Genomic DNA, 14,326 nt, shown 5'->3' on the forward strand with positions numbered 1-14,326 from the left:
GTAGACTTTTTTTTTTTTTTTTAAAGACAGGAAGGGAAATTGCTGTCTGATCAAGATGTAAGATGGCTTTTGTCACTGACGACTCTATACTTTGCTTCCAATGATGTTCCTCTCCCTTTTGCTTTTGTTGCATTCTCTTTCTTCCTGGGTCTTGCCTGTGTAATTATTCCTTTAGAGTGTGCTTTCCACACTGCCTGCTGGTTTGATGTGACACTGAAGGGCCCTATCTTCCATGCTGAGTTCTTTTATGTTTATGCTATATTTATTTTCTGCTTTTGCATGTTCTACAACCATCTGTATGAGTGGCTTGCAATCTATTTCTATGTTCCAAAAATGTTCCCTTTCAATTTTGAACAGGAAGAATTAAAATCTTTTTTTTTTCTTCCTCTAAACCTCTCTTCATGCATAGTCAATTCTTGCTCTGTGTTGACTAGAGTGGTACACTTGTACACAGTTTTTGCCTCTAATTTTCTTTGTTCTCTCTGATCTTAACTTCACAGACTTTACTCGTCATTTAGTGTGGTTACACTTTGATGTTCTTATTAAATGGTATATCAAGATACTCATCTTCAATGTGTATTGAAGCCTTAGAATATTTTTTTTGCATAGCATTTCAAAGATGTAAGGCTATCAATATGGTTAAAATCTTGTCCAAAATTTTATGCACCAAATGCTACTGTAACTTTCTTTTGTGTTGAGAAGTTTAATATTGCTGTTCACATCTGTTCAAAAGGCTGCTACAAAGATGATTAAGATTTAGCACATTTAATTGAGTGTCAGCTGCTTTTGTGTTCTGTTGGGCTCTGCCTGTACATTAAAATATACAGTCTCTAACACTGAAAATGTTTTAAAATTCCAGTTAGTTAAGTCTTTACTGAAAAGTAGTTAAATACCAAACCAGGAAAAAACAAAAAACAAAGTGAAGTCAGAGTGATTGTCTCATGTTGGTCATAAAGGCTAAGGATTATTTATCAGACTGTGAGTGTATCCTACAGAGCTTTAACAAAGGAGCTGAAAATTTTTATTCTTCTCTTCAACTAATTTTTAAATAATTGTAACACAGAAAAGTGCTAAGTTTAGGATAATGTAGTTCAAATAAAGAAGAAAGAGAACAGTGTCTTAGTCATACAAACTTGTCTTTTAATCAAAAGTAATTTCATTGCATATCTGTATGTTGTATTGCGATGTGAGAAGTACTGCCATTTCAGACTAAGGAAAAGCATTTTAAAACTATGCTTTGGTAAATAAGCCTACTTTTTCCTATTCTGTGTGTAATGGTTATGAAGAACTCTTCATAAATCTTGTGCTGGTTTTGTAGATATCATTTTCCTCAGAACTTTTTCCATAAAATTGTCATGTTCTGCATGGTTTCTCCATATTCTTTTCTATTAACTGAAGCGCTAAGACAACTGACCATTATAGGTATCCTTAGGAAACTCCTTTAAAGTAAGACAGTTAAATAATAGGTAAGTTAGAAAAATAAGAATGTTAAGATTCCAAGAATACCCACTAGGACTACCCAGAATGGGAACACTGTGTAATATAATATATCCTTTCTGTTTTCAGTTGGATAGATTTGCCAGTATAAGAATTCCAGGAAGCAAAAAGGAAAGACCTCCTCTGCCACATATGAAGCAGTCCCACTCTACAGATTGGTCATCCACAACTACTGATGTGGAGGATTTTGTTCCAAAACCCCTGTCAGAAAGAGAAATCATAGCACTGTTTGAAAAAATGATGGTAAGTGTCTTGTAGTAACTTTCTTCACTTAAAGAATAATGTGGCTGACGGATGGAAGCCTTCTTTTCCTGCATGCATTTTGATCTTTACCTGAATTATTGTTATTGTTGTTAGTTGTAATTACGTGTTTTCTAGAGTGTTTCTGAGGAGGATAAAACCTTTGAATTATTTTGACAAAATTTCTGCCATATAAATACTTAAAGTGGAAACTAGAGGTTTCTGATTATTAGAAGTGAGATTATGCAACAGGTTTTGAGGAGGAACAAGAAAAGGGGAATCCTACTTGCTTTTAAGATGACTTGAAACATAAAGAGGCTTTATACCTTTGAATGTCATGACACGGTTTTGTTCTGATCTAATGTTCTATGCCACTTTTTACACAAAAAAGACTTAGCGTTCGTGCTTCTAAAGCAGTGTTTGTCTGCTGTACAAAGCGCACACAGTCACAACTTACTTCCTTCTTTAGATGCTATCATTGCTTTGCTACAAGAGAGTGGCTGTCATTTGCCAGAAAGACCATGTGGCATTGGTACCACCTCAATAGGTTGATTTTTTTCATCTTAAAAATTTTTTTTTGACATTGATGATGATGGCATTTTGGCAATTGAAAAGTAAACATAGAATGGCCTTGAGAGAGAAGAGTTAATTCTGAAGAGCACGAGAGGATGTTAACAAGGAGAGTGATTCCTAGATTCTTTCTTTCTATGCCTCAAGTAACAAGTAATTGTCCCCTGTGAAGCACAAAGCAGTTACCAGGGACTGGGATGTGGAGTAAATTAAATGTGCTGAGAGAGAAGTGCCTTTATGGAGGTTATAATTCCTAGTACTCAGCAATGTTTAGTTTTGAAGATGTATTTGTACTACTGTGGAGAGTTATGACTGAGAGATCAGTGACTACTTTTTTTTTTTTTAATGCCTTTTTACTCTGTGTGTGTGGCATTTCTGTTCTCCATTGATTTTGTGTGAGTTAAGTCTAGTGGTTGGTTACTGTTGCCTATCTAATTACTGAGGGAGATTTTGATGCAATTGGAGATTATATTCTCTTCTTATATTTGCAGAAGTAGGATTCAGGATTTTCGTGGTTACGCTGACAAAGAGGAGGGTTGATTCACTGTGTTACCAGCTTCTTGACTTTCTATTTGTTGCTTATACATGGTTTGTTTTTCTTGGTATACATCTGTGTCTAACTATTTTGATTCTGTTAACAAATTCTACTATGAATGGTAGTTGCTCAAATGTTAAAAAATGGAAACTTTTTTTGTATAGTTGTACTCAAAGTATGCCTTCTTGCACAGTCCTCTGCTATGCAAGCTTTGGCTGTATTTCTCCACCATCATGCAGAGATTCCAGTGTAGGATAGTGTGTGATGTTGGGACTATGCCATAAAAAATGGAAACCTGAATAAAAAAAAACATAATCCTAGGAAAAATCCTAGGAAAGCCACTGTTGCATATGTAGGTAAAGAGAAGTAGTTCACCATGGATCATGAAGCAATTTATACCTGTTTTATAACTTCTTTGCCACATCTATGTTTTAGTATGTTAAAGTATAAGATCCTGGATGATTTGAATGCCTACCTTGTTTGTTTAAGTAACAAAGTATTTGAAGTAGTGTATCAGGGAAGCTATTGTATTAGCCATAACACGTAATACAGATGGAATTCTTCAGATTATCCACATTTGAATGGACTGGGATAAAGCTAGTTTAGTCACAGTGGATTATGTAGCTAATTACATATTATAGCTCCTGATTTGAAGTTTTGATCAAATTAACCTTTTTTTTTTTTTTTTTTGAATGTTGTAATCTGTCTTTTAGAGGTACTTTTGCCCAGAATAAAAGTAGTCAACTGGTCAGTACTGAAGGGAGCAGCTTCTAAATTCTGGCGTTTCATGGGATGAATTACTTTACCTTTTCAGTTTTCATGGATGCACAGTGCTTCGTTTTCTCAAAAGGTTATGCACAGGCATCCTGTGAAGTTTTGATGGCTGAAATTATGAAAGAGCTCAAATTTTGATGATGAAATTACGGAAAAGTTTATACAAACACAGCATTGAATCTAGTTATTAACTGTTTAGCTCCTTTCATTTCTGGTTAGTGCAGTGAGGAAGATAACCATGTGAAATGACTGACTCTTATTTTTCAGAGAAGTATCACTCACCCATAGAATAACTTTAAATGATTTAAAAGGAAATAAAAGAATGGAGTTGGAATACTTTTTGAAAATTAAGCCACATCTGACATGCCCTTTGTGCCATTATATACTTCTAACCTGTAAAATTCAATTGCTTTAGTGATATTTCCTTTGTTAAAAACAAAAACAAGAAATGACTTCTTACTGCACATATGGGCAGAATATTTCCTATAAATAAACTCTCCGTTACATTAGGATTGTAGGATTATGGAATATGTTTAGGTTTCTTAACTTTCCCTGCCTTCTTTTTTTTTTTTTTCTAATGTGATTAGACATTGGATATTTTCTGCAAGAAAGAGAAGCTTGTTGTTTTCTCTTGTTTATTTAATACCTTCAGGAGTTATTTTTCAGAAAACTTAAAAGAGCAAATCTGAAAGAAATGCTAGACTACTTTAAACAGAAGAATGAACTTTGCAGTCGCTACAGGCAAATGCAAAAAGCTTTTCTTCTTTTCCCTTCCCCTTTACGTAGTATATATGTGGATTTCGATTTTATTATGAAAGAGAACCTTTGGCATATTGCAGGCAAGGTACTGAAGATGTGATAAGTCTTAGAAAATGTCGAAAAAGATCTAGCCATTATTTTTGCGAAACTTTAACTGAATACTTTGGTTTCAGTGTTCTTACGTTTCTATTTATATGAGCTTTAAAAATGCAATTTAAGTATTAAATAAAATCCAGCTAACCTTATTACACATATATGTACAATATGTTATCTTTTGAGGCCAGTATTGTTATACAATTGTATGTCTGTGGAAAGGAATCTTGAGGCACAGAATTCCAAAGACTTTTTTTTTTCCTGCAAGTTCCAATAAATAAAATCTGTTAATGCCAAGATGGACTTGATTTTAGTTGTTTTAGAGTACGGCCTGTCATGTGCATATCATAATGGATATGTTGCCTGGTGATGAGAGTTGTCATAAATATGTTGTTCTGCGTTTTAATAGAAGGTAAAGAATTAAATTGTAACATTACATGAAATGAGAAATAGCTGTCCGTGATAACAAGGGAAAGGCTAGAGAGAACACTAACATCGTTGCATTTTTGGCAATCCAACTTGATTTTTTTTTTCATAATTTTTAAGCTAAGGAGGTATTGTAGATAAGGCATGAATATTTTCTTGCAGTTGATGAGAATTTAAAAATGTATCATTTCTTTAATATTTTTTCATAAACAAAAATTCTTTCAAAGCCTGTAAAGTAGGAGCATCTTCCTTATCTGTTCTTATTTTAAATGCCTTTTAGAAGTCCCCAAAGCTTTATATCCAAAACCATATATTAATGTCTGAACTCACTGATGAATTGTAAAAGTCCTGGCTAGTTATGTAATTAACTGCTAAAAGCTTAAAATTTAGGTTTCCAAATTACCATTTAAGACAGGAATTTTAACACAGGAATTCACATGCTTTTCCTTTGAGCAGGTGATTACTGAAGAAGATGACTTTGATTTTAATGTACTAAAGACACTAGTTTTTGTGGTTGATTCTGTGCACTTTTTTGTCCTAAAAAAAAAAAAAGAGCTGCAGTGACTTTTGAAAGCTTTAGTATAGACAAGTAACTTTAAATAACTATCCCCTTTTTTTTCCAAATGTTGTATACATAAAACTTTTTTTTCTACTTTGTTTTGTCCCAACACATATGAGTCTCAAACGTTATCCCAGCGATATTTTTAATATACGCATACTTAAGCCTGATTATTTTTTTTTATTTTTTTGAATACTTGAATATCAGTGCAGAGTTTTTGGATAACTCCAACTTTCCCATCATTAAGTAAATCATACTGGTTTATTGTTTTACTTTGATCCAAGAAAAACTAGAAAGTGCAGTATTCCTTTTCAGGCTAATGCCTCCACCATTTGGTTTACTAAGAGGCAACATTCAGTACATAGGTACTACATTAGGCAGTTGTCACATTCTTTCATGGATTGTGTTTGTCAGGAGGACAAACACAGTGCTTAGCTATTTCTTCCAGATCCAGGTAAATAAGAAAATAAATGATTTAAGAACATTTGAGTTATCCTCAAGGGAGTTCTTATACCATGTGAAGTGGATAGGAAAGATATTAGCAAGAAGAAAAAAAAAAGATGAACTGGTTAGAGTTTCATAACTAACTATGCAGAGAAGATGTGACTATCAATGTGAAGAAAAAATATTCAGGAGCGTGTGTCCTTTTGTACTGCTGGAATTTTGATCAGGGCGTAAGCAAATAGTTTCCCTATGATTTTTTAATCAAGGAGATACAGTATTTTGGAAAACAGAACAGCCGTGAGGAAAGATGGAAATACGTGTGGCCTTTCTTGCAGCTTGTTTAGGCTAAGATTTTTGCATTAATTTTCAGATGTAGGAAGCAGCACTAATATGTAAACTAGTTGCTAAGGAGGCAAAAGACTATACTATTATAATTTTTTTGAGTGAAAGAACTTTTTACAACGTGCATCCTGTGCTTATTTGGCACTACAGGTAAAAGCAAAGATATTTTTTAAATGCATATTATACTGAAGTGAGGAACTTTTTTCTAGTCCTTCAGGAAAGGAAGTGGTAACATTTGTGGAGGAAAAAAAAAAGAGAGAATCCACATGAAATTGCCTTGATTGTACTTTGAAGACGTTCAGCTTACAGGGTCCAGCATTTTCTGCAGTATCTTCTCACAGCTCAGATGTATACAAACCTCTAAATCTTTCTAGAAACGTTTGATTCTGTCCTGTTCAATATGAAAACTGAGAAAAGACAAGGAAACATAACTTTCAGTGGTCTTGAAAAATGTTGGTCTTTAGCTTGCTTTCCTAAAATTCTGAGGTAATGAATTTGATTGCTTTTTGTCTTAGATTTCTGACTAGGTGAGGTGGACTTTGATATCGAGATTGTTGCCCACTGTTTTTGTAGCACTGTTCCTGCCAAAGATGGTGGGGTTTTGTCTCATGAGTCTCAGCTGAAAGTAACTGCAGTAATTCTTGCTAACCTTGGTTGACCATAATAATGCTGTATGTGCACATACATGTGTGCGCGTATAAATTGTTTCTAAATGCCCTTTTTACCTTCAGCTTGATAGGAAATGTCCATTCTCACAAATGTAGAACTGATTACAATGATCAGAGCATTCCTAGGCTACAACACTACAATTCCCTGCATCAGTCAAGTCACCGAAGAGCTGCTCAGTGGCTTTCAATACGGTTCTGCTTCTGCGCTTTTTGGCCCTGGGGGTTTATGCTGGCATGAAATGCGACAGTGGTTTTGATGTTTTTTTTTTTTGTGATCAAATCATCAAGAATTTGGTCCTCACGTATTTAAAAGGTGAATATTATTCTGTGAACTACTTTAAGGGCAAAGCAGATTCCATTGCCCAGCATTAAGTATTTGGGAACTGAGGGGAAAAAAAAAATAGAATTGATATGTCTTTAGAAAGATCTTTTTAAAGAGGCAGGTTTAAGTACATTTTTAGCAAGTGTTAAATGACTTCTTTCCGTAGTTCAGTGTGTATGAAATTGTAAGTGATTTTGAAGAAGAGGTTATGGTGGTAATGGTGGTGATGCACTTTTTTATCCTGGCACAGTTGCCTTTTTTCTTTTTTTTTTAATATGAGCTGCTGGGGAAGATAGATAAACTTTTTGATGGCTTTAATAACATCTAACTTAGTTGTTTTTATAACGACTTTCAGTTGCTCAAGTTCATATTTCTGTGTCTTTCTTTTTTAAAATCAGTCTTTTATAGTTAAACAACTGTATTGTTTGGTGCCATTTAAAGTTTCTTTTTTTTCCCCTCCCATTCTAGGAAGATATGAATTTAAATGAAGACAAGAAAGTGCCATTGAGAGAAAAGGATTTTAATACCAAAAAAGAAATGGTGATGCAATATCTTAGCACTGCTTCAAAGTCTGTAAGTAAATTTTGCCCAAGTACATTAAACATGACTTAGTGTTTACATTATTTACTATTGGAGAGAAAAACCTATGTGTGCGTATTACTTTCTTCTGACTAACTTGTTCCTCAGACAAAAACATTTTTAAAGGGTATTATCTTGTAATTTTGCAAGCTGCAATGAAAGATAACTAGTATAGGACCAAGCTGTCTGGAGATTTTTTAAGATGAGCCACTAGTCCTTCTGTAGCATAAAAATTCCTTTGTACCAGAAGATTATGAAGGTTAGCCTATTTTTCTTTTTTAGATGTTTCATGGGAAATCAGGAAACTTAGGCCAGTCTTACAACACTCTTGGCGTTTCTCAGCCCAAAACAACGTGCCAAGTTTATATGTTGTTGATACCCCAAAACTCCACACTCATTCTAAGAGTTAAATTGTTTGGTCTAAAAAGTAACATAATAGTAGGTCTAGATAGTAACATAATAATTCAGCCACCCAGTAAGTGGGAGGAGGTGTTTTTGTGAGACACAGATTCAGCTGTTTGATATAGTAGTGCTTCAAGTGAATTCAGCCTAGTGCTGGAGCTGCTGGGATGGGAAACTCCCGTTTTCCCACCACCTCCCTTGTGAACTCTTTGTTGCCAGTGTTCTCTTTCAGTCCTCAGCAGTATTGTACTCTCCAGGTGCCTTCTCTGTCTGGAAAGAATAATGCGCTGCATGCCCTTGGCACTTTGCAAACTTTCAGTGTACCTTGACTTGACGAAAGAGGTGTCAAACTTTCAGAAGAGCTGAAGTGCTGAATAGACTCCTGAATATTATGCATAACTAATCCTATCTCACGTCTCTCTTCCTATGAGTAACACCATAGTAATATCCTTTGGTAGTTCATATTTCTTAAACTTTAAGGAGATAGATGCCAAGCTGTCTTATGTTGGGACAAAAATACTTATTTACAACCCCTCTACAGAGCTCTTACCAGGTTTCATTTAAAGCAGTCATTATTACAAAGACTGTTAACATTAAGAATGTCATTGACTTCAGCATCAGGCTTTCTCAGAAGTGAAGAACTCTTTTCCAGTATTCTCAAAACCTGGTTCTGTTGCTGATGTATGTAGAGATTACGCTGGGTTAGGCAAGGCTATGCTCAGGTGCTTATTTATGTATAGAAAACTGTGAGCTACCTCCACTTGTGCACGAGATGTCTAAAATGAATCCATCACTTCAGGACTCAGAAAGCTGCTTGTAAATAACCAGAGTTCTACTGACATGCATAGTCCAGTGCTCATTCATTTGACTCCACTTTGCTTAGAAACTTCTTAAACAGTTAGCTGACTGTATGCTTCTGTATGTCTGTAAGCATGCTGTGTTCATCAGTCTCTATAACGTTTTAAGAGGCTCCTGGAGAAGAATTGTTAAGAATGAATGATCTCATTGTATGAGGTACTAGTAGTACTTACTGAAAATTTGAACAATAATATAAATTGCATGCTTGGAATAATTCTGCACAAGTACTTCAGAGTATTCTGCCAGTACATTTTTGTTTTCTTGTAAAGTACTGTGTTTAGATGAAGCCTTATTTCTTCCTTTAAAAACATTATCACCTGAGAGATATATATCATACTGCTTAAACCATCAGGGCTTGAAAGTCTTGAATGAAATTTCTGTCTGCTATGGTGTCATGTCTTATTTATCAGGAAGCAGTCAAAAGAGGGGACAACAGTTGTGTTTACAGGCTGTGTATTCTCATCTACCAAATGTGGTGTGGTTCTGTCTGTTGTTGAGATTGTAGTCCCCACTGTATTTTCAGTGTTTTTGTAGTTGTTTGTATGTGCTATGATTATCTGAGGTCAGAAATGGTGTCACATTTTAAAGTGCTATATAAACACATGAAAAGATGTTCCATCCCAGAAAAGTTTAAAAACCAATTTACATGTTATGGTGTTAATACTCAAGTGGAAATAAAAGCAGCATAATGTTAACCTGCCTTAAGTTTGACTGCTCTGTATGTTAAACACACACAGACTGGGTTTTTAAAGTGAGTTTTCTTCACGAGATTTCATTTTTGTTGTGCAGCTTACTCCCTTGTAATGTTGTAACTGAATTAATTAATGCTGACTTCATACTGCATCTGCTCACAGACCACAGTTCTTCAGTTGAGCAATTAAATTTCTAGAGGCACTGATGCCTCAAGATATTTCCTGTTTCTCAGTTAACTCGAGCATTTTGAACTTAAGCAGCTTTTCCCATGCAGAAATATAGCTAATATAATCAGTTTCACAATTGGTACCAACTACAGTTCTCATTTTACTTGAGCAGCAGCAGATGTATCATATTCTTATTATGTTGCAGAGCTGTGTGGTGTAACTATGAATGATAAGTGGTGCTTGGTACTGTGGATACGTTGTGCACACACTTGCAGGGTTACTGGCATCTTTTGCAGAGGGTAATGTTCAGGTGGAGTAGTGAATCTGAAACAGGACGGCCAGGTGCTGATGTGAGTCTCCATTGCTTGGGATCATGTCTTTGGATAGGTCAGATGAGACTCCCTGAATTGTCATTCCAGTAAATTTTTTTAGTCTGGCTGGGCCTTTTTTTCCCTGTGACCTCTTCATGTGTAGTTCTTACTTCCAAATTACTTCCAAAACATCTTCTAATTATCTTAACTTTATGACCTGTCCATATGACTGTCTTATATGACCATTTCTGCATTGAAAGAAAGCAATTTTACTGCCTATTTATAAATGTCTTAGCTATATCCAACTTGGTCAATTTTACAGCAAGAACTGCTGGGGGATGTCACTGGAAATGACAGATTCACCACCCAGGATGTTAATCCATATGCTTAGGCATACAAGCAGTGCCTATCAATTAGTCTATGCACAGCAGGAGCTGCCAGGAGAATTTCTGGAACTTTTTGAAATTCCCACCTGGAGAGCTCCTGCAACATTCAGTCAAATGCTTTGTTGTGATGGCTGCTAGGAGTGCGGTTGGCCATCTTGTCTGTAGTCAGTCCGTTATCTCATCTTCTCAGAGACTAGCTGGGGAGATCCAGGGAACTGTATGTGCTGCATATGCACACAAGCATAGCCCTGACCCACCGTTACACCACAGATGTGACTTAAATTTCCCCCTTATATCACAGCTATATCTGAAATTCCACAGACTGTGCCTCAGGGATATACACTGTCTATTCTTAAAATGGTTGGGCATGTATTGTAACAGCATGTGCTCTGTATACAAGCTGTTGAATAATCAGACAGCAACCCTTGTCAGTGATACACCTTAGGCAGTTAATTTGTAGTGTTTTATGCAACTTATAGTGTAATTGCTTTTACCTTTCATGTTTTACCAAGTCTGTTACTCAGTTCTTAATGGTATGATTTTTTTTTGAGATCTACATTTGGCTTCAAGATTTTCTCCAGTTACTTCTTGCTTCTTCTTTAAATATAGCTGTGTCGAAGCTATAGGGGAGCTGGGCTTTCTTGCCTGACGGAAAGAAGTTATTACACCATCTTGGCGAGGAGGGTGATTTTGGAAGCATTCTAGTTTATGGAATAAATTTGCCAACTAGGTGGCTTTTTAAGGTGTTTAGTTTCTGGCATTACTAATGCACACTGATAACTCTTGGATCTGGAGACTATCTGAAGAGGTTCAAGTAAATTTCCTTTCTTTAGCAACTTTTAAGCTGAATATTATGTAGCTATGAACTAACCACAGAACATGAAAGAAAATTTAAAACATTGAGTCTTTTTGTTTGTGGGAACATTTTCTATTATGGGTTATTCTTGTCTGGGTTCCCTCGATTTCTGATTCTAACACTCTCCAGTCTCTCATGTACTTTTTTGTGGTGTACATTTATTGGAATTGACCCTCATGTTTGAGCAGTTATGGATCTCTGTCAATTCAGAGGAATGTTTGGAATGACATTCCATTTATTACATATGGTATACCAAAATAAAATGACTTGCTATTTTTCATGGAGATTCCTTACTGTACTCTTTATTTTGGCATTGGGAACATCCATTTTTATAAGTCTGAGGAAATATAATTGGAGCAGAGAAGTAGTATAGCCTTCAGTGTTCCATTATCACAGAAACAGAATAGAATGATGAAGAGACCTCTAGAGTTTGTCTTGTCCAACCCCTTGTATAGTTCATTTTTTAATGTTTCTAAGAGTGGAGACTATACAGTTTGCCAGGGCAACCTATTCAGTGCTTGACCACCCTCACAGTATATTTAAAAAAAAAAAAAAAAAAAAAGTGGTCTTTATGTCTTTACAGTTTTCTGTATTCCAGTTTGTGCCTTCTGTCCTTTCACTGGGCACCCTTGGCAAGTTTCCTGCTTTACTCCCTCCAGTCAAATACTTCATAATATTCACGCATATTCATAATATTACCCGTAGCCTTCTCTTTTTGGGGCTAAACAATTCTAGCTCTCTCAGCCTCTTCTCATACTTAAGAGGATCCTGTCCCTTTACTATCTTCATGAGCCTTTGCTGGAGTCACTCCAGCGTGTCCCAGTCTGTCTTGTACTGAGGGCCCCAGAACTGGACGCAGCGTTCCAAATGTGTCTCACCAATTCTGAACAGGGGGGAAGGATGACCCTCCTAGACCAGCTAGTGATGCTCTTCCCCTGTGGTCAGCTAGTTATCCACCAGGACCTCCTGGGCACTGTTATTCCCTAGGTACATTTCCTGCTGTGGAACTCCATGAGATCCCTCTCTGTCTATTTCTCCTGCCTGTTGAGAGCCTTCTGAATGTCAGCACAGCAGTACATCTGTCTGGTCTGTGAACTAGTCTTCCCAATTTTTGATTTCACCTCTTCCAGAAACTTTTTCATGATGTTTTGCTTTCAGGAGCAGGAAATGATAGCTTTCAGCGCTTCTTGAGGATCTACCAAAATAAGAAAATATCTTCTATATGAGGCTCTGTATAATGAGACCGTCTCACTTTTTGTGGTGGATAATTTCAAGTTATTATTGCACTGCAATAATTCTCTTCATTTTCTGCTTTAAGCCAAGTCAGGTTTATTATATAATCAAGTATTATCAAGTAACTGTCTTTAATGCCATATCACAGAATAGTGCATATTTCACACAGAAATGTTCCTCTGCTCCCAGAAAAGGGAGTCTTTCCAGCAGATCAAACTGGATCTACCCAAATATAGGTTGTGTACCATTTTTTATTTGTTGCTGTTGATGGTTTTTTTTTTTGAATTTAGTTATTTTTTTTAAGAAATATATCTATCATTATGTCATAGGTAGGAATTATGTGGAGTAAACTTATTTTCCAGTGTCTACAAATTTTGTCTGTGCTGCTAAAAAAAAAGGTGGGAGGAGGGGAGGGAATGCCCTTAAGAATAGGGTCAATGCCTCTTAGATTTGCAGTTTTAATTGCTAATTGTAGGGCTTCATTGGTTCAGTATAACTGTTGTTTTCTTTGAAACGTTGGATATTCTATATCCTCCAGACAAGTCATTAATATCGTGAACTTACTTTAAGCAACATTTGACACCACAGATGCAATGATGAATCAGTCAGTCTTTCAACCTGTATTGCTTAGAATAGGAAATATTTGGCTTTCACAAAGCGAAACTGCTTATGTAGTGCTGCAGTAACTTACCATTGCATTTTGTTTTCTATCTGCTAGCTCTCCGTGTTCCCATTTGCCTCCCCACCCACCAAAAAAGACCAAAACCCCAAAAGCAAGGCAAAATCCAAACCCAAATGTGGAGTAAATTCTCATCTTGAAGTCATTATTTTATGGCATCAAGTCATATTTGTATTGCACTGCATTTTGTACAGATGGCAAATGCCAATGGGATTTATGTTTAGAACTTCAGTGTTTATTAAAAAGTCCTTTTTTTTTTTTTTTTTTCTCAAGTTACCACAGTAATATCCTGAAGACTCTTCTGGTGCTCAAGTTCTTCCATCTGTATTCTTATATGGATGCAGTGACCTGTCTGGACACTTGCCCTGTGATAACTCAGAATCTTTTTGTCTTCAGTTGAGAATTGAAAATTAAGGTGTTTGCAATGCATAAACAGAATCCATGCATTACAAAAACTGTATTTCACCAAGTATGCATGATGCATACATTTGTTGTCTGCTGCTTTTGACTACTGGTCATAAACTTGATCATAAATCCACAAAAATGTAGTCAGCATTCAGCATACATAGTAGGTGGACAACAAATACTTACTGATTTAGGGCTAAAATATTTTTCCTATTATTTTAAGGAGTGAAACCAAAGGTTAGCTATTAGTAATCTATTCAAGTGTACCAAATAAAAAATGAATGCATTTTTTGTGTTTCAGGGAAGTCTCAAGAACCGTCGGAAGATTTCACCCCAAGAGTTTATGCAGGAATTAAAATCTGGGTCAACAGATGAAAGACTAGTCACTTGCTTAGAATCACTTCGTGTGTCCTTGACTAGTAATCCTGTCAGGTAATACAGAATTTGAACGTCATTAACAAATTTTGCAAAGATTGATCACATTTTTATTTCTTCATGGATTAAAATTAATGGCTCTGTAGATGTGCA

At 35.8% G+C, this 14,326-nt stretch overlaps 1 protein-coding gene across 3 annotated transcripts in view; it reads left to right on the forward strand.

Annotated features, from left to right (window-relative positions):
• The window catches only part of DIAPH3 (diaphanous related formin 3), a 248,389-nt gene that overhangs the window by 18,165 nt on the left and 215,898 nt on the right, over positions 1-14,326 (forward strand). For all 3 annotated transcript variants that reach the window (XM_048047761.2, XM_048047759.2, XM_048047760.2), the window contains 3 exons: positions 1,567-1,740; positions 7,698-7,802; positions 14,100-14,230. In XM_048047761.2, coding sequence (XP_047903718.2) covers positions 1,567-1,740; positions 7,698-7,802; positions 14,100-14,230 — 410 coding nt within the window. The remainder of the gene's footprint in view (positions 1-1,566; positions 1,741-7,697; positions 7,803-14,099; positions 14,231-14,326) is intronic.

Source organism: Anser cygnoides, chromosome 1, assembly GCF_040182565.1.
Source record: "Anser cygnoides isolate HZ-2024a breed goose chromosome 1, Taihu_goose_T2T_genome, whole genome shotgun sequence".
In the NCBI taxonomy this organism is placed as follows: domain Eukaryota; kingdom Metazoa; phylum Chordata; class Aves; order Anseriformes; family Anatidae; genus Anser; species Anser cygnoides.